At 32.3% G+C, this 22,396-nt stretch overlaps 1 protein-coding gene and 1 long non-coding RNA gene across 2 annotated transcripts in view; one reads left to right on the plus strand and one right to left on the minus strand.

The window, feature by feature from the left end:
* Nucleotides 1–690: 690 nt before the first annotated feature.
* The window catches only part of LOC135836079 (uncharacterized), a 39,089-nt gene continuing 17,383 nt past the window's right edge, over nt 691–22,396 (minus strand). Inside the window, exons 2-3 of the long non-coding RNA XR_010556993.1 lie at nt 10,394–10,632; nt 691–2,719 (exon numbers count right to left, since the gene is read on the minus strand). This is a non-coding gene — a long non-coding RNA (uncharacterized LOC135836079). The remainder of the gene's footprint in view (nt 2,720–10,393; nt 10,633–22,396) is intronic.
* On the plus strand, nt 1,143–21,188 carry LOC135836070 (multidrug resistance-associated protein 1-like). Its single transcript, XM_065350659.1, has 30 exons — nt 1,143–1,278; nt 4,119–4,295; nt 4,489–4,605; nt 8,893–9,030; nt 9,137–9,259; nt 9,435–9,613; nt 9,705–9,893; nt 10,184–10,361; nt 10,439–10,607; nt 10,687–10,838; nt 11,055–11,192; nt 14,380–14,526; nt 14,627–14,708; nt 14,801–14,997; nt 15,078–15,254; nt 15,349–15,516; nt 15,591–15,789; nt 15,868–15,967; nt 16,067–16,148; nt 16,242–16,476; nt 16,568–16,788; nt 16,893–16,982; nt 17,101–17,191; nt 19,337–19,445; nt 19,520–19,646; nt 19,712–19,951; nt 20,056–20,214; nt 20,337–20,503; nt 20,602–20,796; nt 20,883–21,188. Exons 1-30 carry the CDS (start codon nt 1,249–1,251, stop codon nt 21,025–21,027), a joined length of 4,521 nt encoding a protein of 1,506 aa, XP_065206731.1. The 5' UTR covers nt 1,143–1,248; the 3' UTR covers nt 21,028–21,188.

Genomic DNA, 22,396 nt, shown 5'->3' on the forward strand with positions numbered 1-22,396 from the left:
ATGACTTGGAGTTGGAAAATGAGACAATTTTTTGACTATGTATTTTTTTAGTGACATCGATCTGGTTTTTTGATTTTTTTTTTAAATATAATTTAATAAATCAAAAAAAAATGCGAAGACTATTTTTTTGAGAAAAATTTTAGTCGCTAAATGAGTCCAAATTTTGGACACGAAAGTTCCTCGACTCGGACACTCGGACAATATAGCAGTACCAGTACCCCCCCCCCCCATGTTAGGGTAAAGCTGTACCCGAAAATACCCAAAAAATTGTTCGGGTAAGGATACGGGTAGAGGTATTTCTTGTATCATTTTTTCGGGTACGTATACAAAAATTAGACAATTTTTGTTCGGGTATTCGGGTATGGGTTTGAAACCCTTGAAATCCGGGAGGGCCGGTATTTATTTGAATAAAGGGTCCATAAATTTTTTTTACACCGGGGCTAACGCTCGCTCTTGTTGGCCTTGTATCTTACCTACCACACTTGGGTACCTACTTCTGTTTTTTTCTTCCAAAAATAGGAAGTAATAATCAAGTAGGTATAGGTACCATAAAATAGTATTCGCGTCATGGAATTTTCTTAAACCATGTATTACTCAGCATCATACGCACTGTTAACCAAACCAACCTAATATTATAAATAGCTATAATTATATTAATGAAGGAGGGTAAACAAAAAAAAACAAGAAAACGATGCTAAAATATTAGTCTAATGTAATTATAATACGATACATTGTGTACATGGCCGCAAGTGAGAAGTTCTCGTATTTCGTTAACATAATGTCTACATTAATGCAGTCTACGCGGTATTACGTATGTACGAGTAATGAGTATAATAAACTCTACGTGATATAAACAATGATCGATTATTAGCGCACCACTTTTGATTTCAATATTCTCGAGCTAATGTACTTTTAATTTACACGATGCGTTATCATTTGAAATATTTGAAACGCACTTTAATTCGCCAATTTATAATTATACCTACAATACTTTCATTATAAAGAGATAAACGATAACTAACGCGAAAAAAAAACTGAAGCAAGTAGGTATAATCCCTTCTTATGGGTCACATGTTCGCGCGTTATCGTTTCAGTATATTACAAACAAGTTTTATAATTTTATATTTCAACTCAACGTCAGTAGAGTGAACGAAATTATTTAATAAACAAGTGTTCGCGAGTACCGGGTAAAATTTTAATCATAACTTCGTTCATCGATGAAATTTCTTAGCTCAAATCGCCGATATAATGAAGAATTTATGCGATTCTCCTTTCTGGGTGAGTGAACGAAGAATTGAATTTAGATCTCTACTTATTAATACGTAGATATTAAAATTATAATTACAAATTATATTCCAACAATTAGTTAGCAGCATTTTACATATCTTTGCATACGTACTTTTAAAATGTTTATTCTTTTTGGTCGTGAAATTATCAAAAATTAAATACTCGTTTTTCCTTGAAATTTGCAAAATTACGTTTAACGGTGTTTATTTATACTGTGATTTTTATGGTATCAACTGATTAACCCTCCCTTACCTCTACCTCTTGTCGACAAGCCAAAACGTGATTTCGTTTTGAGACAGTTATGATAGTGATATAAATAAAAAGCATTAAATAAGCAGAATGACTGTCGTTTCTCCTATCGTAAAACGAACGGTTCCACTTGTTTTTTTAAAAACTGTAGGTATCTACTTAGAGTGAGAAAAAAAATAAAAACTTGATCATTGTCTTTATTCAGGTGGTTTGATTGATCGACTTTGAATCATAAATAAGCAGGTGCCTCCCCCCCACCCCATATCGTATACGCAAGAGTAAAAATTATACTTAGGGTGTGTATGGTAATAATGTACTCGATTACGCACTAACTACGTAAGCTTATGGTCCATGTGTTTATCTTAATTAAAAAATCAATTCGTTATTGAAAATATTTATTTTTTGTAATCAAACTACGAGTATTTGAAAGGTAGGTATGTATCTTCCTACACAAAATTAAAAATTTCAAAATTTACTGTACCTAGTTGGAGACATAATTTTTGTAAAGAAACACTTTTTTTTTTAAAAAAAAACTTTCAAATTATTTAGGTACACATGATTTGAAATTTTTAGGATAACATTTTCATGCTGGGAAACTCGTATTCAAGTGATAACTGATGCCCAAACTCAAAGATACGGAATATAATTTAGATAGGAACTAAGAAGTATGCTTTGCTGGAATGCAATTAAGCAACAGCAACATTTTTCTTTTCATCAGGAAGTGTAAACTGAGAACTGTATCTTGTATAGATCAATCTTCTCCTCATCCTGACAACACGTGGTGGGTTAAAACATCTGGTGGAATCATAAGTGGAATGCTTTCCTTCATTATTATTGACTCTACTTTTCATTTCAATTTTGCTACATGTGCACCTATTTTATTTCAAATGTCAGATTCCTATCTAACTATTGTGACAAAATTCATGCAAAAAAAAAAAAAAAAAAAAAAAAAACTTGACTATGTACCATTGTACCAACCAATATGAGTCCACAATTTTAACACATTTTTTCAAAGCTAAAGATATCGCGAGTTGTAAACACGAGGTTGTACAAGCATTTTACTAGTTCCTATTCACATAAATAGGTACTTACGATAAGTAACTCTGTTCAACTCATGACCGACTTTTTAAAAAATCCGAAGTATTTTTCCATTGCGATAAAACTTTTGCAGCTAGCAACGAATCTGAAAAAAAAGTAAAAAGAATTAGTGACGTGAAAATATAAGCACATCAATTTCTTGACAAAGCAATGAAAAAACAATTTCAACTGCATGTTTTGTAAATCAACAAATTTTCAAATTTCTATTTAAATCCAAAAAATTTTACAAAAAATCGGTTCATTTGTCAACTTGAACAGAAGCAAAAAATTAGTCATTTTCAAGGTTACCATAAATTAATAAAAAATCAGATTTGTGAAAATTGCTCAAAAATTTGTTGAAATCTCATGAAAAAAGGTAAAAATGACTGAAATTGGATGAAATGTCTCAGATTTTGCGTGAAATATCGCAAAAATGTCCAAATATTGAACAAATTCTAGAAAATTACTAGACATTGATTGAGTATTATCAAAATCGTATAAAATGTTACAAAAATAGCATTATGTTCAGGAAAAAAAGCAAAATTTGCAATAAAGATGTTGAAAATCGCCAAAAATTGATTAAATTTTGACAAAAATTAGCAAAATTGCATAAAACAACGTTGAAATTTTTGAAAATAACATAAAGCAATTGAAAGTGATCAAAAGTTGATAAAATATCTCGGAATTTCAACTTTCGTGAAAATTGCAATGGTAAAATAATTTATGTAAAACATTACCAATAATGAAAAGAAATCGTACATGAGACAAAGTTCCAATTCTAATCAAGAAACCTAAACATTAATCCCTTTTCACACCTGTTTTTTTATGACCTCAGAGTTCAATCCGTGAATTTGGCACCCCCTGATTAAAGTATTGGTATTTTGCCAAATCCAGACTGGAATTCGTTTCTTTAATTTAATTTCTCAGAAATTTTGAAAAGTAGATTCATGAGACACGTTGGACTTAGTTTAGAATGATCCTCATTTCAACTTTTTTTTTTTCAATTTTCGGACGCGGCTTTAATTCATACCATATTGACAAAATATTCCCTCAGGCTCCTGATTTTGAGAATAGTGAAAGGCATCGGAGGTTGATGTCAATTCAAAAAAATCACCGATGCCCTCAAACTATAAAAAATTGACACATCGCATCTCATTTTCATAATTTTTTTCAAATAGGAAAGGGGAGGTTAAAGGGGCACTAAAATATCAATTTTGAGATTTTCAAATTTAATTAATTTTATTTTGAAACTCGTAAATATTTTATGTTGAACCAGTCTTGAGATATGAGTGAGCCTTCTAAGTGTGAAAGTTCTTTAAGAAATCATAAATGCATGAAAATATGTAGTAAGCCCCTTCATAGATGTAAATTATGGTCAGGGAGTGGTTACTTTACCAGCTCATCAAGAAAGAAAAAAAGAAAAAATGACTTTAACTTGACTCAATTTTTAATTCAAAGTATTTGTAGATGCAAAAAACCCATTTCAGCTGTGCTTTTTCTTGCAGGACACAAACATCACTTGGCACAGCAGCAATCCTGATTTCACCGAATGTTTCAAGAAGACTGCTCTACAATGGATACCATGCGCTTTCCTATGGATATTTTTACCATTGGAGTTGTACAATTTGAAAACAAGCAAAACACCAAACATTCCATACAACAAATTGAACCTAACGAAATTGGTAAACATATGTACCTATTTTGCGTCTAGATGTAGTCTACATAAATATGCACTACCTATAATTAACCACGTGAAACTATTTTTATTTCTTCTTCAAACAATGTGCACTTATGGTATTCTAAGTACCTCTACCTACGTAAGCAATATTTATTTGTTGGTAGGTATCTCATGATAATAATTGGTTAAAATTACAGATAGCAATAATATGTACCATCGGAACAAGTATCGTGGAGTTGGGTAATAATGTGTGGATACACAACATCGAAGAGCTAGCAGATATTATTACTCCAATGATAAAAATTTGCTCGTTCGTAAGTTGAAATCATCTCATTTTAATTTTATTCCACGTAAATAGGTACCTAATATCTACCTACCTATCTGTACCAACGAATAAAGAAACTTTCATAGAAATTTGAAGATATCAAATTTCGTCTGAATTTTATAACTGAGCAGTAAAATTTCATTTCTGAACACATAGGATAGTACAGTTTAGTTTTCTATTCCTACCTGTTTATATGTATGAAACGAAAGAAAACCTCGTAGGTAAATACGGATGCTTTACCGGATACTTCACCCATACGCTTATCTCGAGTCTGCGATTCATTTTGATTATAAATTCCATATCTCCGACAATATTGGATCTTGTCCAGGAATTTTTAATTGCTAATCAAATTTTTTTCGTCTAGTCCTCTAGTCCAGCATGTTACTTAATTATACTACACTGACGTGAGAAGCAGCGCCAAACACAAGGACGAGGTGATAGTGAGAGTGACTAATCTAACATCATACACATAGTGGTACAATATATTTATTAAGTAGGCAGTTAAACACACATAGATAAAGTCAATCATCTAAACAACTCGACTTTACGTACGGTAAAATGAATTGCAATTTTAAATGAAACGAAAAAATATTGAAAATTTGAATTGACTATGTCTGGATTTTTTTTTGAAATTTTTGCCACCATGATCATCACCATTCACTATAGGAACTTTTTAACCGGCTTCTGGATTCTTGCTGCGTAGTAAAAATTTATGAAGAATGTAAAAGTAGATACGTACATTAGCAACCTTTATTATTAGGAAAAAATACATAATTCATTTTTGATTAATTGGATGGAGTGAATAGATTATGTGATGTAACTTATGACTTGAAATGTTCCAAAGATGGATTCGGTTCGAATTAGGGGGTATTGACCTTTTACCTACATTTCTTATTTTTCTCGAACTCTTTCTATTTCGCGGAAGAATAAATAAATCAACAAAAAAAATTTGAGAAAAAAGTAAGTGAATACAAAAAAATAAATACAAACCAGTTTTCAAAATTTGTGAATTTTTAAAACTTCGAGAGTTTCTGCCGGAGGAAAGAAAGTTGAATGAACAAAAACAGTGAATTGTCGATAAATTTTTCACGAAAAAAAAATCAAAAATTTCATCTTTAGTTCTGTTAATACGTTGAATAAGAATTATTCTTTTTAAAATGACGCATACAAAGATGAATGTAGAGGTCATTATACGTATTCAACTTAAACCATGTTTAATGAAATGAAGTGCCTTACTCGCTAATTTGTTTCATACCAACATCTCAATATTCCTAATACATACTAATAGCAGATATCTACTAACTTAGTTGTATTTCGTTGAAGAATTAACCCGAATAAATTAGTAGGAGTAACATTTACATTGTTTCCCATTCCGCATACCAAAATATTCATCAACAGAAAGCTCGTTTCTTTGAATGACTTTTTTTTGAACTGGAAAATTCTGCAGAATTGGTCAAGTTGGGAAAGTTGTTTACTATACATACTCATACACACATTTTTTTGCCAATTTAGCTGTTTTATTCATGATTTCATGAATCTAAAAACTCAATTGAAGGTCTTGGTGGAATAAGGGCGTTAGACAAAAATCGATTGAAGATTTAAACCTACGTGACTTAGGCAATACTTCACTTAGAGCTTCGCGGTTACGTTTTTTTTAAAGCTTGAAGTGTTACCTTTCATTTCCGTTACTCAACTTTGGCACTCGGTTACGTTAACCCTTTCAAAAAAGCGATTTTCTCACATCGTCATTTTTGTCTAACGCCCTTATTCCACCAAGACCCTCATTCATGAAAATAAATAATAAATATCTCACTTCGAAAATTTTGAAAAATTCAATAGATACTTAGGGATAATAAAATATGTACATACCTATCAAATCAAATCACATTTTTGAAGACTTCCAACAGACAGAAAAATTTTCGAACCAGGCAAAGCTAAATCAAAGGCGTAGGTATGCCAAAACAATAACCAGCCAAAATTTCAGATGCTAATGTGCATTTCGATTTTTGAAGAAATCTTGTAACCTCAACCTAGGTAGTAGGCTAGGTACTGTATACCTACTTTTACCCAACTGATGACAAAAAAAATTCTCATTTATAGCACACAAAAAAAAATGCACAAAAAATTTGAAAATCACCACCCAAAAAAATAGTCTACGCATAAAAAATTACCTAAAAATGATTTTTCTGAAATTTTTTGCAAGGAAATTTTCAAACTTTCGATCGTTTTTGAATTTGAACAGATTATCAACTCGAATACATATTTTCAACTTGCAAATTCAGACTTGTGTAATATCCATCCGCCATCCTTCTTCAGAGCCCCTGAATTACAAAATTTCTGAAATAGTGATTCTATTAGGATTGATTGATCTAACCATGTCCTCTTAATTAAATCATAGGATAACCCACCTTTTTTTTTCTTAAAAAAGGAGGAGTATCGATAAGGTCATTTTTTGGCACCAGACAGTTATCGACTGAACCACTCTTAAAATGTTGTAATAAATGCCCCAAATACGAATCCGTGATTAGTTGAACCTTAAATGACCATTTTTTGGTCTCCAGGGGTCCCCAAAGTTGCGAATAAAAAAATAATTTTAGGAACCACTGAGTATTATTTTCAAAAACTGCTTTAGCATAAAATACCTGTTTGAACCCAATGAACGTTATGCGAGGAGATTTGTCTATTTCCGCCCCTTGGAGGCAGAAATGGAGGGTTTCAAATTTTTGAAAATTTTGGAACCACCATTTTGGACCTACCTCTTCGAACCCCGCTAAAAAGCTTTTTAGAGTTTATTAGTATCTGAAAGACCTCCATACTACCAAATTTTGAGCTCAATAACAATTTTCGCTGGTACTCAAAAATTCAATTTTTCAATTTTTCGTAATTTCGACATTTTGGGAACCCTTGAAAAACTAGAAACTTGAGATTTGCGCCAAACGTAACGTTTTGAGGTATATATTCAATAATATGAATGAAAAAGTTTAATGAAGCTCCCTGTATATTCGTAATTTTGAACCCTTTTTTTAGAGCCCCCCACTTTAGGCACTCCTAAAAAAAGTTTTGAGTACATTTTTTCAAATAAATTGAAAAATTTACATTTGAACCACACTAGCAATTAGTGCTCGATAATTTTTCATTTTATTTTTCCTGTAACATTCAAAATTGAGCTTTTTTGGGCCAAATTCTGAGATTTTACTTCGTTGAAAATTGAAATCATGAAAACGTGATTTTAACGTTTTTTCGAAGAGTAAAATCTAAGAATTTGACCCAAAATAGCTCAATTTTGAAAGTTACAGGAAAAATCGAATGAAAAATTATTGAGCTCGAGCTAGTGTGTATCAAATGTAAATTCTTCAATTTATTTGAAAAAATATGAATAATCGCTTTTTTCAGGGGTGCCCAAAGTGGAGGGCTCTAAAAAAAGGGTTCAAAATTACGAACATACAGGGAGCTTAATTAAATTTTTTCACCTAAATAATTGAATATATGCCTCTAAACGTGACGTTTGGGGCAAATATCGCAGGTTTACAGTTTTCTAGGTGTTCCCAAAAATATCGAAATTACGAAAAATTGGAAAATTGGATTTTTGAGGCGAAACTATCAAAGTTCAAATTTTTCAAAAATTGAATGACATCGTTGTGAGGGAATCCTCGACCATACAAAAAATGCTTCTTACAAAGTCTTCGAATCAACTTTTATAATCATGAAGTACAAAAATGAAGCTGTTCAGTGTTCAGGGAAAAACAAATCACTCTTTTCAAATGCGAACCTTAAAATTTCGTTTCTGTTCATTTTTTTCGCAAGACCGTGAGATTTTTCCAAAAAATCAATCTTTGAACAATAAAAAATTCTACTTAAAATACTTATTGAGAATTTTCAGTTTCTATAAAAAATCAAGTGTTCTACGAATACAATGAAGAGAAACAAATTTGTAGAATATAAAATTCTTCAAAAATTGTTGTGATTCATTTTTTCTAACTTTTTATCGCAATATGATATTGATACCGAAAAATTTCGTATCTAGATTCTAGATTAAATTTGACTTTTCTTTAAACAGTTCTATTTTTACGTTGAGAAAAAATTAGATCGCTCAACTTTATTGAACAATTGAACAATTATTTTTGATGATCATCCTGTAGGTATTTCCACAATTTTCCTCTTCAACTTTATAATATAATACGATGTACAGTACTACCTACTCTTTATTTTCAGAAGCTAATATTTATAGATCTTGAATAATATACCTACGTATTCCAATTTTGTCTCAATTTTTCAGACCTTATTTCTGCTACTGACATTGGGAAAGATCAAAGTGGGGATTAGAACATCAGGAGTTTCATTTTTCTTTTCTCTTTTGTCAGTCGTTTGTGCAATACCAGCAGTACGAGATATCTTCCAAATTAATTCGGAAAAGGTAAATAAAAAATTAGCTAGAAAATTTCTGGATTAATTGCCGCGGATTCTCGTTATTTCGTTAGGTATTTGTATTGAATTACTCTATAATATTTTTAATCACACAGATGGATACGAAAATAACGCTGGATTGCTATTTATTCGCTGTATACTACATATCGACTATTATAATATTCGTATTGAATTGTTTCGCGGATCGCAAACCTTCGTATTCATTAGCTGATAAAAAAGTTAGTACCTAAGTATCTACTAATTTACACATACCACTATACTTAGTATTATTGGGAGCGTCGATAAAAAAATACCAAGTAATGCACCTCCCATATAATATGTCTGTACAGTTCAACGTTTTACTAATTTAATTAGCCTACCTATCATTCTAACGAACGTTGGTACATTTCTTAGAAACAATGCCCGTCGCACGATTCGTCATTTTTATCCAATTTATATTTCCACTGGTTCACCCAATTCGTATGGATAGGATATAAAAATCCATTGAAAGATATTCTTTGGAATGTCGATTACGAAGATACAGCTGAGGGGATTTTACATAAATTTGACAAGATTTGGAACGATGCTACCAGGTTTGTGACACTCAATCACGTGCCTACTTGAATTCAGACGTTGATTACCAACACTATTTTTTTTTTTTGCAATTTTATATCATTTTTTCAGCACCAAAAAGCAAAAGAAAGTAAACGAAAATGAAGGAATTTCTTTAGAGGAATCTGATTCGTGTGAGAAGAAAACTGATCATTCGGTTGTCGGTCCGATTATCAAATTGGTTTGGTTTCAATTATTGCAAACCATGTTCTGGAGAGCTCTAGATATCTGCATGACTTTAAGCTCACCGTTGATCTTCAGGTAAATATGTTTTTCAGTACCCGCATTTTTATTTGTACAAAAAATCACCTGATCATAAATAACGGCGTGTTAATTACGATAATACGGAATTATCTACCAATTTTGACGATCGTTAATACATTTATAGAGATTACCTACTTCAAATGTTTGCCTCTATTATCGCTTTAATCAATTAGCAATTTAGGCGATTTTTCATTATCATTGATGTTGAATATTGAAAAAAAAGATACCTAATTAATTTATGCGATGAAAAGGCGAATAATTTCTAATCAAGCGTTAAAACATTACAGCCTGTTGATATCAACCATTAGAAAAGAAAAAGATCATATTTGGAAAGCATATCTATGCGTTTTTTTGTACTTCATCAGTCCTCTAATAGTAGTAGTAATTTCGAGGAAGTATTTTGAAACGGTTTTGAAAGTACAAATACGTACTAGAAACGTCATAATGTCTCTGGTATATAAAAAGGTTCGTGATTTTTCTACACTGAACTTACTTACTCATTTGTTTAAATTTGATCACCGAGTTGAAATTCGATCACACAGACGTTGAAATTATCCAATGAAGCTAGGAAACAATACAGCGGAGGTGATATAGTTAATTTCATGTCCGTTGACGTCACTCGAATATGCGAATTCATCAAACAACTCAATCATACTTGGTCAGCACCAACACAGATCATAATAACTCTCTTCATCTTGTGGGGTTACTTTGGTACGTTGATTTTCATTTCAAGTTTCTGAAAATATCAACCAAATAAAAAAAAGTTGTTTAATACGTTATTCTTCTACAGGAACCAGTATAATTGCGAGTATTATTACAATAGGAGTGATATTGATGACGAATAGTTACATAGTAAGGCTTTCAAAAAAGTTACGTATCCAAGAAATGCACGCAAAAGACAAACGTTCTCAATTTCTTCAAGAAATTTTATCTGGTATCAAAGTAAGTGGTATAATTTTGATCAAGCCCTTATAATATAGCTGATAATAAGTATACGATCAGCACACTCGTAAATTTTTTTCATAACATGATAACGGTGTAACGTGACTTACCCAACTACTCGTTATCAATCGCAGGCTAAATAAGTCTACTTTATTTTTGCAACGTTATTATTTTAATAGTACAAGTATGTACATATGCTTGATCCATTATTATTAGGTGTTGAAAATGTACGCGTGGGAATCAAGTTTCGAGAAAATTGCCAACAAAATGCGACACGTAGAGATGCAATATTTGAGGAAACTCGCTATCTACCAAGTGATCATGGCCTTATTTTTCAGCAGCACTCCTTTCGTGGTAATTGACTTAGTTTTTTATGTCAAATTCGAAAGAAAGTCATTAAAATGGGTATCTACAAATATGTTATAAATTTGTTGGGATCTTATCAAATCGAAAATACAACCTCATTAAATTCGCTGACCTTTCTCATGAACCAATACAGTCAAATTAAGAGAAGGAATTCCGCTGATGAGCGTATTGTTTTTAATGGAAAAACCGCCGTTGAAATTAGAAATAATCTCACAATGCATCGACATTTCTTTTTCGTCTTCACAAGCCAGGGAACCGCTTCAGAATTGATTTTTTGATTTTTGATTAGCCCTAAGTATTTTAAAATTGAAAACGAAAATGACCAAAAACTTACACTTTTTTTTGAGTTTTGGAAACCATATTGAAAAATAGATTGGGTAGCCACAAAAGCCAAAAATTAGGAATTTTCCAACGAAGGCACAAAAATTGAAAAAAATGGAATAAGCAGGGCTAGTACTCAATTTTTTTCAAAAAAAATGTACGTATAAGGCTTTGATGACCAAAACACTAAAGAAATCAAAAAATTAACTTAAAAGTGACAAAACTTGAGCAAATCATTCAAATTTTTAATTTTAAAAAGATGGACTAACAATAAGAATTTTTCAACTTTTTCAATTTTTGGCAATGAAGTAAGAATTTTTAAAAATTTAGGCAAAACCCCACGAATTGAACAATTTTGACAAAAGGGCGAAACTGTGGAGCAATTTTTGGGGAAAAATGGTTGAAAAGTCTCCTCTCCCGGAAAAGTTTTAAATCATGAATGAATATTTTTTGGTCAATTCGATTTAATGCTGAATCAAACGTGATCCACGCCTGAACTCTATGCTGAAATTTTCGACAGCCTGACGTCCGGCTCCGGTCAGATTTGTGTCTGTCTCTGTATGGACGCGGGTCATCTAATTAAAATTTGATCTGATCAGGTCAAGTCTGGTGTGATTATCCGTGCCGGGTTTTCTGGCTCTTCAAATGTCGTCTGTCTATCTGGCTTCTAAAGATCATTGCCCTGTCAATATGGCTTCCCAAGGTTCAGTCAGCCTGTGTGGCCTCCAGAGGTTGGCTGTCTCAGAGTGACGCAGATCAGCGTTACGCAAATTTCTAAAAGATCCTTGGCCCAAAAAATATATCCATGTCATTTGTCAGACGTAAGACTTATTAGAATCTTTCGCAAACAGAACAGCTAACATTTTCTGCAATTTTGGCAATAATAACGAGATTTTGACCATTTAGACGAAAGGCGGGACCTTTGATCCGTTCTTTTTGCACGCAACTGTTGTAAAAGTTGCGTTTTTTTGAGGGCCACTTGTACAATGTACAACCCTCGTTCAAATTCTTATCTAATTGTTTTTGATTAGTTAATCAGAGTTCAACGTCTTGACCGAAATTCGTACAATCCACCCTTTGTTGTACAACGTTGCGACAAAAAGAACGGACCACTTGTTATTTTTAGCAGAAAACGATATTTTGACAGTAATTTTGACAAAAGGCAAGGCTTTTTAGCAATTCTTGGCAAAAAAAACATTTTTTTGTCGATTATTGAAAAAATGTGAATTTTCAACAATTTTTGGCAAGAAGCGAGACTCCAACAATTTTAGCAGTAAACAGGAATTTTCAACAATTATTCCCATTACTGACAAAAAATGATGCTTTTTTGTAATTTTTATAGAAAAAACAAGACTTTTTGGCAATTTTGAGCAAAAAATAATGCTTAAAGAAATTTTTAAAAAAATTGACTTTTTGGAATTTTTAGCGAAACAGCAACAACTTTTTATGAAAAATTTTTAAAAAATTTTCACAAATCTGAATTTTATACCTATTTTTAGGTACCTTACATACATATTATGTTTTTTTTTGGGGGGGGGGAGGAGGGTGTTCGGAATTATTACACACGCGCAGAGAAGGTTTTAGATTTGATTTATCAGGTTGATATTTTGGATTTCAAAAGGGTTGTCTGTTATTTTTTTCAATTTTGGAGACCTCTGTAAAAGACCAAGGGAAGGGGTTTTCTTGAAAAAAATTAATTATTCAGAAAAATTCAGACACAATAATGGTAAATTTTCATACTTTGAAAATATATGTTTTAGAGAAAAAATAATGTTGGCAAAATTCTTAGTAGAAAATGAGTGTTTTAGAGAACTTGCAAATTGACGTTAGATATCCTATTAGAAAAAATTGTTTTAGAGAAAATGAGTTGGAGAAAAAGTCGCAGTACCAACCGGAGTCTTAAGTTGTACCTCATGGAGTACGAGCTCTGCATAATTGATTCTACATACATGCACCCTTCCAAAAAAATAATAACTTTAGAACATTTCTGAGAAATTTTTAAAATTAAAGAGCAAGGGTCTTCAAAAAGAAATGAAAAAATAATTCAGCTTCAAGGCCGCAATTTTTCAGTATCATTAACCGAGTTATCTGAGGACTCAATGTAGCCTAAAATTGCCTGCGATATTGCCATCAACGGTAGATAATTTACCAAAATATAGCATCTTGAAGATCTCCCATCAATATCCAATAATTTACATTCAAAATAACATGATAAAATTTTCTAGCAATAAATGATGTAAAATAGAGTTTAAGGAGTATTATCAATTAATTTTCGATATACCTAACATCGAAATTACTTTTTTTTTTTAGAAATTAGCGTATTTGATGCGTTATTTTTCTAGATAATTTGCGTATTTTATTTTTCAAAGAAACTACCTAAGTATTTATAAAGAAAGTTTCAACGCTACATCAGTAATAAACGAAATTTCCTACGACGAAATTACATAATATTCATGTATGTACATAGAAAATGATTTCATTCTGTATAAATCACAACAAAATTGAATAAGTTGTGTATGCAAGACGTGCATTTGTACACGACGGAATTTACAGATTAGGTAATGGGAAAACATGATCGACTCTTCATTTATGATTCACAATTTATTATCTGAAAATAAGTTTGTTTTTTTAACCGAAAAGCGATTCATTTACGTAGATACATTTAGTTTTACAATGGTTTTAAAGCCTTTCATATAGGTATTGATAACGTGAATACTGAGTACGTACTTTCAGGAACTTTATGTCAATTTTAATGAATTTCTTTCGAATCTAATTTTTCGTAACCAGTTTACGAAATTCAAATAGATACCTATTATGCATACAATATTGTTCACAAATTGAAATTTCCCCACAGCTACCTTTGATTACGATCGCAACTTACATTTTAAGCAACTCGAGTAATGTTTTGGATGTTGAAAAAGCCTTCATATGCATTTCATTTTTTAATACGTTTCGAATGCCAATGTATCATATGCCTAATTTATACAACATGGCTTTACAGGTAAAATCTTTTCGTAATCACGAGCTAGCTTTCAAGTACCTTGTTAAGCTTAATATCTAATCCATCTATTTAAATAAAATTTTATAATCTTTATAAATAGGCTTTTGTTTCCATTAAAAGAATAAATAAGTTCTTGAATTTGGAAGAAATCGACCCAAACGAAGTAACTCACGAAAAAGGAGGTAAAAAGCTATATCTCAAATCGGGACAATGCAGCGTAATAAAACCTCTAAAAATTTGACAATTACTACAGTTTAAAAGTGTATTTCAACAGAAGAAGCATTGGTGATTGAAAATGGAGAATTCGCGTGGGAAAAGAATCAAAAAACGCCAACGCTGAAAAATATCAATTTACGGATTAAACAAGGAAGTTTGGTAGCCATCGTTGGACAAGTTGGATCTGGGAAAAGTTCGCTGATATCCGCGTTTTTGGGAGAGCTGCCTAAAAAATCCGGACGTGTGAATGTAAACGTAAGTGAAGAACGAGATTTTAGGTACTTTTCAAAAAATATTTCCCAATAACGAGAATTTCCCCCTATCATTTCAAACAGGGTAGCACAGCCTACGTACCCCAACAAGCTTGGATATTGAATACAACAGTAAAAGAAAACATCACCATGGGCGAAATCGTGGACAACAAATTATACACGAAAGCATTACAAGCTTGTGCTTTGAAATCGGATCTTCAAATAATGCACGATGATGACCAAACTGAAATTGGAGAAAAGGTTCGATTTCTTAAACCACGTTCTTCGAATTCATTTTCATTTCACTCCTTTAAAAAAATAAAATAAAGATCAAATAGATGACGATATTTTTCAGGGCATTAATCTGAGCGGAGGTCAAAAGCAGAGAATTAGTTTGGCTCGAGCAGTTTGCAGCAACAAAGACATATATTTTTTCGACGACCCTCTCAGTGCTGTAGATTACACCGTTGCTGAACATATCTTTCAGTATGTCCTTGGTCCGCAGAGCATTTTAAATAATAAGGTGAATACATTAAATTTATCTTAATTAATTTTAATCGACAATTAACTGAAAATATTATCGATCACCTACCCCAGACTCGTATCTTAGTAACCCACAGTACAGATTTTCTACACAAAATGGATTTCATTGTAGTTATGAAAAATGGAAGCATAACGGAAAAGGGCACTTATGAGGAGATCATGCGAGATAACGGAAAGTTTGCCGAATTTCTCAAATGCTACGGTAAAGAAACGGATAAAAAAAACACCAATATTGAAGATGAACTCGATAGAGGTAAATTTATCTTTTGTTGCATAACGTTCTTAATATTAATGAATTTTATTACGTATAATCATCCTTTTTATTTTTCAGACATAAATAATCCCGTTTTGAGGAAGCAGATTTCTGAAGCAAAAATCGATTTGAAAAATTCAATCATCGATTCAAAAAATTCAATTAATAATCTCTTTAAGTTGGTGTTTTCAAGTATAATTACCTACTCGTATTTTCAGCCAGAGATCATTCTTATTATTTAAATCACAACCTGGATGGCATGTTTTAATTGTTTCAGGAGTAAAGAAAACGATTTAAACCTACGTTACAATTACGAACCGAAAAAACTCATTCAAAAGGAGCACGTGGAAGTTGGAAATGTAACTAAATTACCTACGAAATAATGATTCTTTTAAGTGTAATTTGTACCTGGATGACAATCTGCTAATATTCAAACGTTTGTTCATTTTCAGATTAAATTCGACGTTTACAAGTATTACTTCACAATAGCAGGACCATTTTTCGTATACAGTACTTTCTGCTTGTACTTAGCTTTCCAAACTTTTTCGGTTTTATCAAACTTGTGGTTAGCAAGCTGGTCAAATAAAGAGGAGGAAGAGGAGGCCATTTCTAAAGCTGATACAAGTCAGCTAAAAAAAGATAACCCGTTGAATTTGAGCGTTTTTCTAATTTTGGGGATTTGTCAAGGTTACATACTTTGGTTTTACGATAGAATAAATCACCGGATATTTTTTGGTAGGCAACTGAAATGTGAATTAAAATCTATTTTACTTTCCAGTACTGTCAATCGTATTGGCGAATATATCGATGCAGAAATTCCTGCTCAAATCATCTGTAACAATTTACAATAATTTGCTAGAGAATGTTCTTCGATGGCCAATGTCGATCTTCGATAGCACACCGGTGGGACGTATCATTAATCGATTTACTGTCGATATGGATGCCATTGATAATAACCTTGCAGGAAAGCTCGCTATGCTCTCACTGTTTTGCAGCAGGGTATGTTGATTCGATTTGTTGATATGATCATAATTATTTGATATGCCTACGTATAGAATACCTACTTAACGAATAATTAATTTCATTAAATTTTTTCAATCAAGTTGATTGCGGTATCGCTAGTTATTATGAGCCATACGCCAATATGCTCGATATTTCTCATACCTGCTGTATTTTTGATATTCGTGATTCAGGTAGGTATTTTTAATTCGTTCAAGTGACGACATTGATGACCTTTCTTTAACATTTTGATTTATATGTACGCGGAAAGGGAAACATTATCGAGTAAATTGTTACGTATTTTGTGTACAGAAATTTTACATGGTGATATCTCATCAGTTGAAGAGGATTGATTCCATTTACAGATCACCTCTGTATTCTCACTTTGTTGAAACAATGTCAGGTAAATTCAATAGGTGTAGCGATAGAAAATCACAATATGAAAGGGGTAGAGTTGAGAGGGAAGTACATAGTAATTTCCTATTTTATTTTGAAAATCAATTTTATTATATTGGTAATTTTTTCAACCTGTATAGCATATGATTTTCCCTCTCGATTTACCTATACCTTTTTTCATAAAAGAAATCTTCAATAAAAGGTTCTATTGCACCCCCTTCCCCCCGTCGATCCTCCGGGACGACTTTCTTTTTTCATAAAGGAGGAGTCCTAATGAACATTTCTAGCCCTTATCCTCAAAAAAAAGTGGCCCTACATACAAAATGGCGACCATTTTGATTGACAGGTCAGCCAAAATCGCACATTTTGCGTTCCAACATAGAACTTGCACGAAATTTTCCAAGCCGTACAAAGGTAGATCGAAAGATCAGGCAAAAATTTATCACCTGTCAAAATTTCAAGTGCTGAAGTGCCTTTTTCGATTTTTGGTGAATTTTTAAAAATCAAAAGGTCAAAAATGAGAGAAAAAAATCAAAATTTTACCAAATCGACCAAGAAAGCTGAAATTTGGGTATACCCTTTTTTCGACACGCCAAATCGATTGGAAACTGTTTCAAACCGTTTTGAGCAGTTCTGGAGCCTCCAGCAGATTTTTAAAACTCGAAATTCCCACAAAATTTCATCAAAAATGAAGTTGGAAAGCCGAAATTTATTCTGCAAACTAATTTTAATACGCTACGAAGTCGACTGCAGGGGAATTTCAAGTCGTTTTGGAGCCTCCAGTGATTTTTTGAAAATTACTGGAGCCTCCAGTAGATTTTTGAAACTTTAAATTTCCCAAAATTTCATTAAATGGAGATGGAAAGCCGAAATTCATTCTGCAAACTAATTTCAATATGCCACAAAGTCGACTGAAGGTGGATTTTAAGTCGTTTTGGAGCCTCCAGCGACTTTTTTAAAGGTTTTATAGCGTTTTTTTTTGGAAATTTGAAATTTCCAAAAAGTAGCTGGAAGCTTCAAAACCATTTGAAACCACCGGGTAGTCGGCTTCATATGTGACCGTGCATATTAAAACAGACCTTAAGCCAAAAAACTGTTTTTGAGAAAAATGGGTTTAAAGTTTTTGGATTATTTTTTTGCGCGGGGGGCTCCGCGGCTACCCGCGTAACATTCGGGTTGTCCTGGTGGTGGCAGAGATTCCAAAGTTGCTAACAATTATTGTTTTACTGTGTAAGTTGAAACCAACCTAACAGAAAAAAGTTTTTATGCATGAAAATGTTGTGCAAGTTAAAAGCGACCTAACGGAAAAACGTCAATGTTTTGCAAACGCAGCCAACAAACATGCATGTTTAAGGTACTAAACATGCTCCATTGTTCTTGAGACCAACTTTTTTGAAAAATTCTGCATTTTTTACATAATAATCCGTATTTAACTCAAAAGTGAAAAAAAAGTCGTAAGGTCTGTTTTAATATGCACGGTCACATATGGTATTGAAATTAGTTTGCGAAGTAAATTTCAGCTTGCTAACACCATTTGATAAAATGTTATGGGAATTTCAAGTTTCAAAAAGGTCACTGGAGGCTCCAAAACGATTTAAAATCCACCTGCAGTCGACTTCGTAGCGTATTGAAATTAGTTCGCAGAATGAATTTCGGCTTTCCATCTCCATTTGATAAAATTTTGGGAAATTTCGAGTTTCAAAAATCTGCTGAAGGCTCCAGAACTGCTCAAAACAGTTTGAAACAGTTTCCGATCAATTTGGCGTGTAGAAAATAGGGTATATCCCAAATTTCAGCTTTCTTGGTCAATTTGGTAAAATTTTGATTTTTTCCCTCATTTTTGGCCTTTTGATTTTCAAAAATTCACGAAAAATCGAAAAAAGGCAGTTTTCGTGCAAGTCCGATGTTGGAACGCAAAATCTGCGATTTTGGCTGAACTGTCAATTAATTCAATATGACGGCGACTATGTAAGTAGGGCCACTTTTTTTTTAGGACAAGGGCGCTAGAAATGTTCCTTAGGAATCTCCCTTTAAGAAAAAAGTTGTCTTGGAGGATCGACGGGGGTGGGGGTGCAATAGATTCTTATGCGGGCTGCCCGACTGTTATGCAGCACTTGTGATACAAATTATAATGGCAATTTATCGATGACAGGTTTGGAATCAATAAGAGCGTACAATTTTCAAGAGAAATTTATCAAAAATACGTACCATAAATATGACCTATGTTCTGCGACTGTGTATTCCATTTTTGTTTGTTCGAGGTCGGTAAAACAAAAGAAATATCGTTTTACTATTTTCATGCCTACTCATTACATGACTTGATTTTTTTATTCAGGTGGTTAAATACACGTTTGGAAATTCTCGTAGGAATCATCATTGCTTTGACATCATTTTTTGTGATATCCGGACGAGACATGTTCAATGAAGGCGTATTGGCTTTTATAATCACTTACACGATACAGGTAAAAATTACAATGTAAACTATTGACTACTATTACTTAATAATTGAAAAATTGATTATTTGCAGATATCAAAAGAAGTGAATTTGATGATAACAAATCTAACAGAGGTTGAAAACGTGATCGTATCCGTCGAAAGAATCAAAGAATTCATCGATAATCCCCGAGAACCTGATCAACGCTCAGAAATTCCACCAGATTGGCCGGCGAAAGGTGAAATTAAATTTGAAAGTTATAAATTGCGGTATAGACCTGGCTTAAACTTGGTTTTGAGAGATGTTAATTTTCATATCCGAAGTAAAGAAAAGGTGAATATTTGACTGATTGCAATTTACAATATACGATGTATGCATTTCGATAATTTCGAAAGAGGAATATTTGTAAACATATGTACAAACAAATCATATTTCAGGTGGGTATAATTGGAAGAACAGGGGCTGGAAAGACATCGATAATATCAGCTATTTTTAGAATCGTAGAACGCACCTCTGGAAAAATTTATATCGATGGAATAGATATATCTACACTAAACTTACGCAAATTACGATCAAAGTTGACGGTTATACCTCAGGTACCTACCTATTTTGCACTTTGTAGAACGTGTTTTGAAAATACACTCGCAAAATATAGCTTAGATATCTATTATATAGGTAGGTAATTTTAGCACTAATGAGTCTACACCGTGTTATACAGGATCCTGTGTTATTTGCGGGGACTTTACGTTTCAATCTCGATCCTTTTCAAGCTTATCATGACAGCACTTTATGGGATGTTTTAGAAAAAGCGCATTTGAAAGATTTTGTACGAAATTTGCCAGACCGTTTGGAATATCAAATTAAAGAAGGTGGAGGAAATTTGAGGTATTAACATCGAAATATAGGTTTTAGTAATTATTATACTTCATAGATAGGTACTTTTAAACATCCTGTTTTGTAATTAAACACCTATTATTTTTCAGCTTCGGGCAAAAACAGCTCATATGCTTAGCCAGAGCGCTATTACGTAAAACGAAAATATTAATATTGGACGAAGCGACGGCTTCTGTTGATCTAGAGACCGACGAACTGATTCAAAAAACAATTCGTAAAGAATTTTACCAATGTACTGTTATTACCATAGCTCATCGATTGAATACCGTTCAGGATTACGATAAGTAAATGCAATTCTAATATTTTTAAGTCATATGTACGCGTGAATATCTCATGAATACGTTTTCTTTTTTCAAATCGTCTCATATAGGATACTTGTAATGGAAAATGGCACCGTCAAAGAATTCGATACTGTGGAAAATTTACTCAACAGAAAGGATTCGATATTTTACAAGCTTGCTTTGGATTCCGGAATACTACCAAATGAGATCAGAAACACGAAAAAAGATTCGTGAAAGCGTTTTGCGTTTAGTATTTGTCTACTTATTTTAAAAATAATTTTTTCGTCTGTGATTTTTCGATTTACCAATTCATGTTCCTGTAATTTCAATTTTTCGATACTTAATTTTGATATAGAAATTAATGTTTTGTACAAATAAAGTTGATATTTTACCTACTTCAATTCAATTACTAAACGTTTACGTTTCAGTTCAACTCAACGAAAATACCCATTTTATTCCTCTTCACATCAACTTCGAACTTGGTGCCTTCCAGAAATACGAGTAGAATCGAACAGCTTTAAAAAATTTTGAGACTTTTGACTTCCGCTTCCCTCTTCTAGTATCTGCAAAACCTATAGAAAATTATATTGAAACTACCATTTTTGTAGTTGAAACGAGTCGTAAAAAATGATCTTGTTGTAATTTTTGTTTTCGATTTCCTGTATTCATCTTGATCATCTTGAAAAGTTGAGCTTTCACAGGGTGTCTAACAAAATTTCAAAATGAAAAGTAGGACTTTAGCAGGACTTTCAGCAAGTCATTTTTCGAGCACTTATGGAATTTTTTAAGGTGGGGGAAAGTCAAAATTTACATTCAAGTTTTTAGCCAAATTTTTGTAAAAAAATGTTTGCTTTTCTGATGTCTTCAAACACATTATGATTTTATTTAAACAAGTAGACGCCAAAAGTATGAAGTTTCAGTTCAATTTTTCGTTTTATTTTCTTCTTATCAATTTTAAAAATTGATGAATATACGTAACTCAAAAACTCAAATTCTTCAATTTCGATTGTAAATATTTCATATTAAGTATAATTTGCTTCAAAATTTTGAAATTCGAATACCTAGTTATTTTTTGTTGAAAAATTGAAAATGGAAAAAGAAAAGGAAACGGACTCGAGCGAAACGAGTACAAAAGCTCTCGAAAGTCAGTATGGTATAAAAAACGACTGAGTGAAGCGAGGCCAAATGCCAAAAGCTTTCAAAAATTCAATCATGTTTTGAGAAGTAAAAACAAAAGGTTTCTTTATGGAGAGAGGAGTTGATTTTTCTGATTCAAACTTTGAACAATTCTTGAATTTGAACTTGAACAATAAGTTTTACATGAAGGAAAAGAAGAGCAAATAGCCCATACTGGGAAATACATTTTCTTCGCTAATACATATTAAACACTTTTGTATTAATAACAGAATTTTCGTCCTAGATGATGGCAATATCATTGAATATGACACGGTTGAAAATTTATGAAGTGCAGAAGATTACATATTTTATCAGTTGATGCATAAATAAGGCCTAATAAAGAATAAAAATTAGATAAAAAACTCCTAGATTTTTTTAAACTTTTAAAAATATGTTTAGGTTTACAAATAGGTAAGTAGGTACCTAC

Source organism: Planococcus citri, chromosome 2 (assembly GCF_950023065.1).
Source record: "Planococcus citri chromosome 2, ihPlaCitr1.1, whole genome shotgun sequence".
Taxonomy (NCBI): Eukaryota; Metazoa; Arthropoda; class Insecta; order Hemiptera; family Pseudococcidae; genus Planococcus; species Planococcus citri.

Excerpts from the sequence above, each read along its gene's own strand:
- LOC135836070 (XM_065350659.1), top strand. The coding sequence starts at position 1,249 with ATGAAGAATTTATGCGATTCTCCTTTCTGG. Across the intron at positions 9,894-10,183 it reads AGCTCACCGTTGATCTTCAG|CCTGTTGATATCAACCATTA; the intron begins GTAAATATGTTT and ends AAAACATTACAG. Across the intron at positions 17,192-19,336 it reads CTTTGTTGAAACAATGTCAG|GTTTGGAATCAATAAGAGCG; the intron begins GTAAATTCAATA and ends TATCGATGACAG.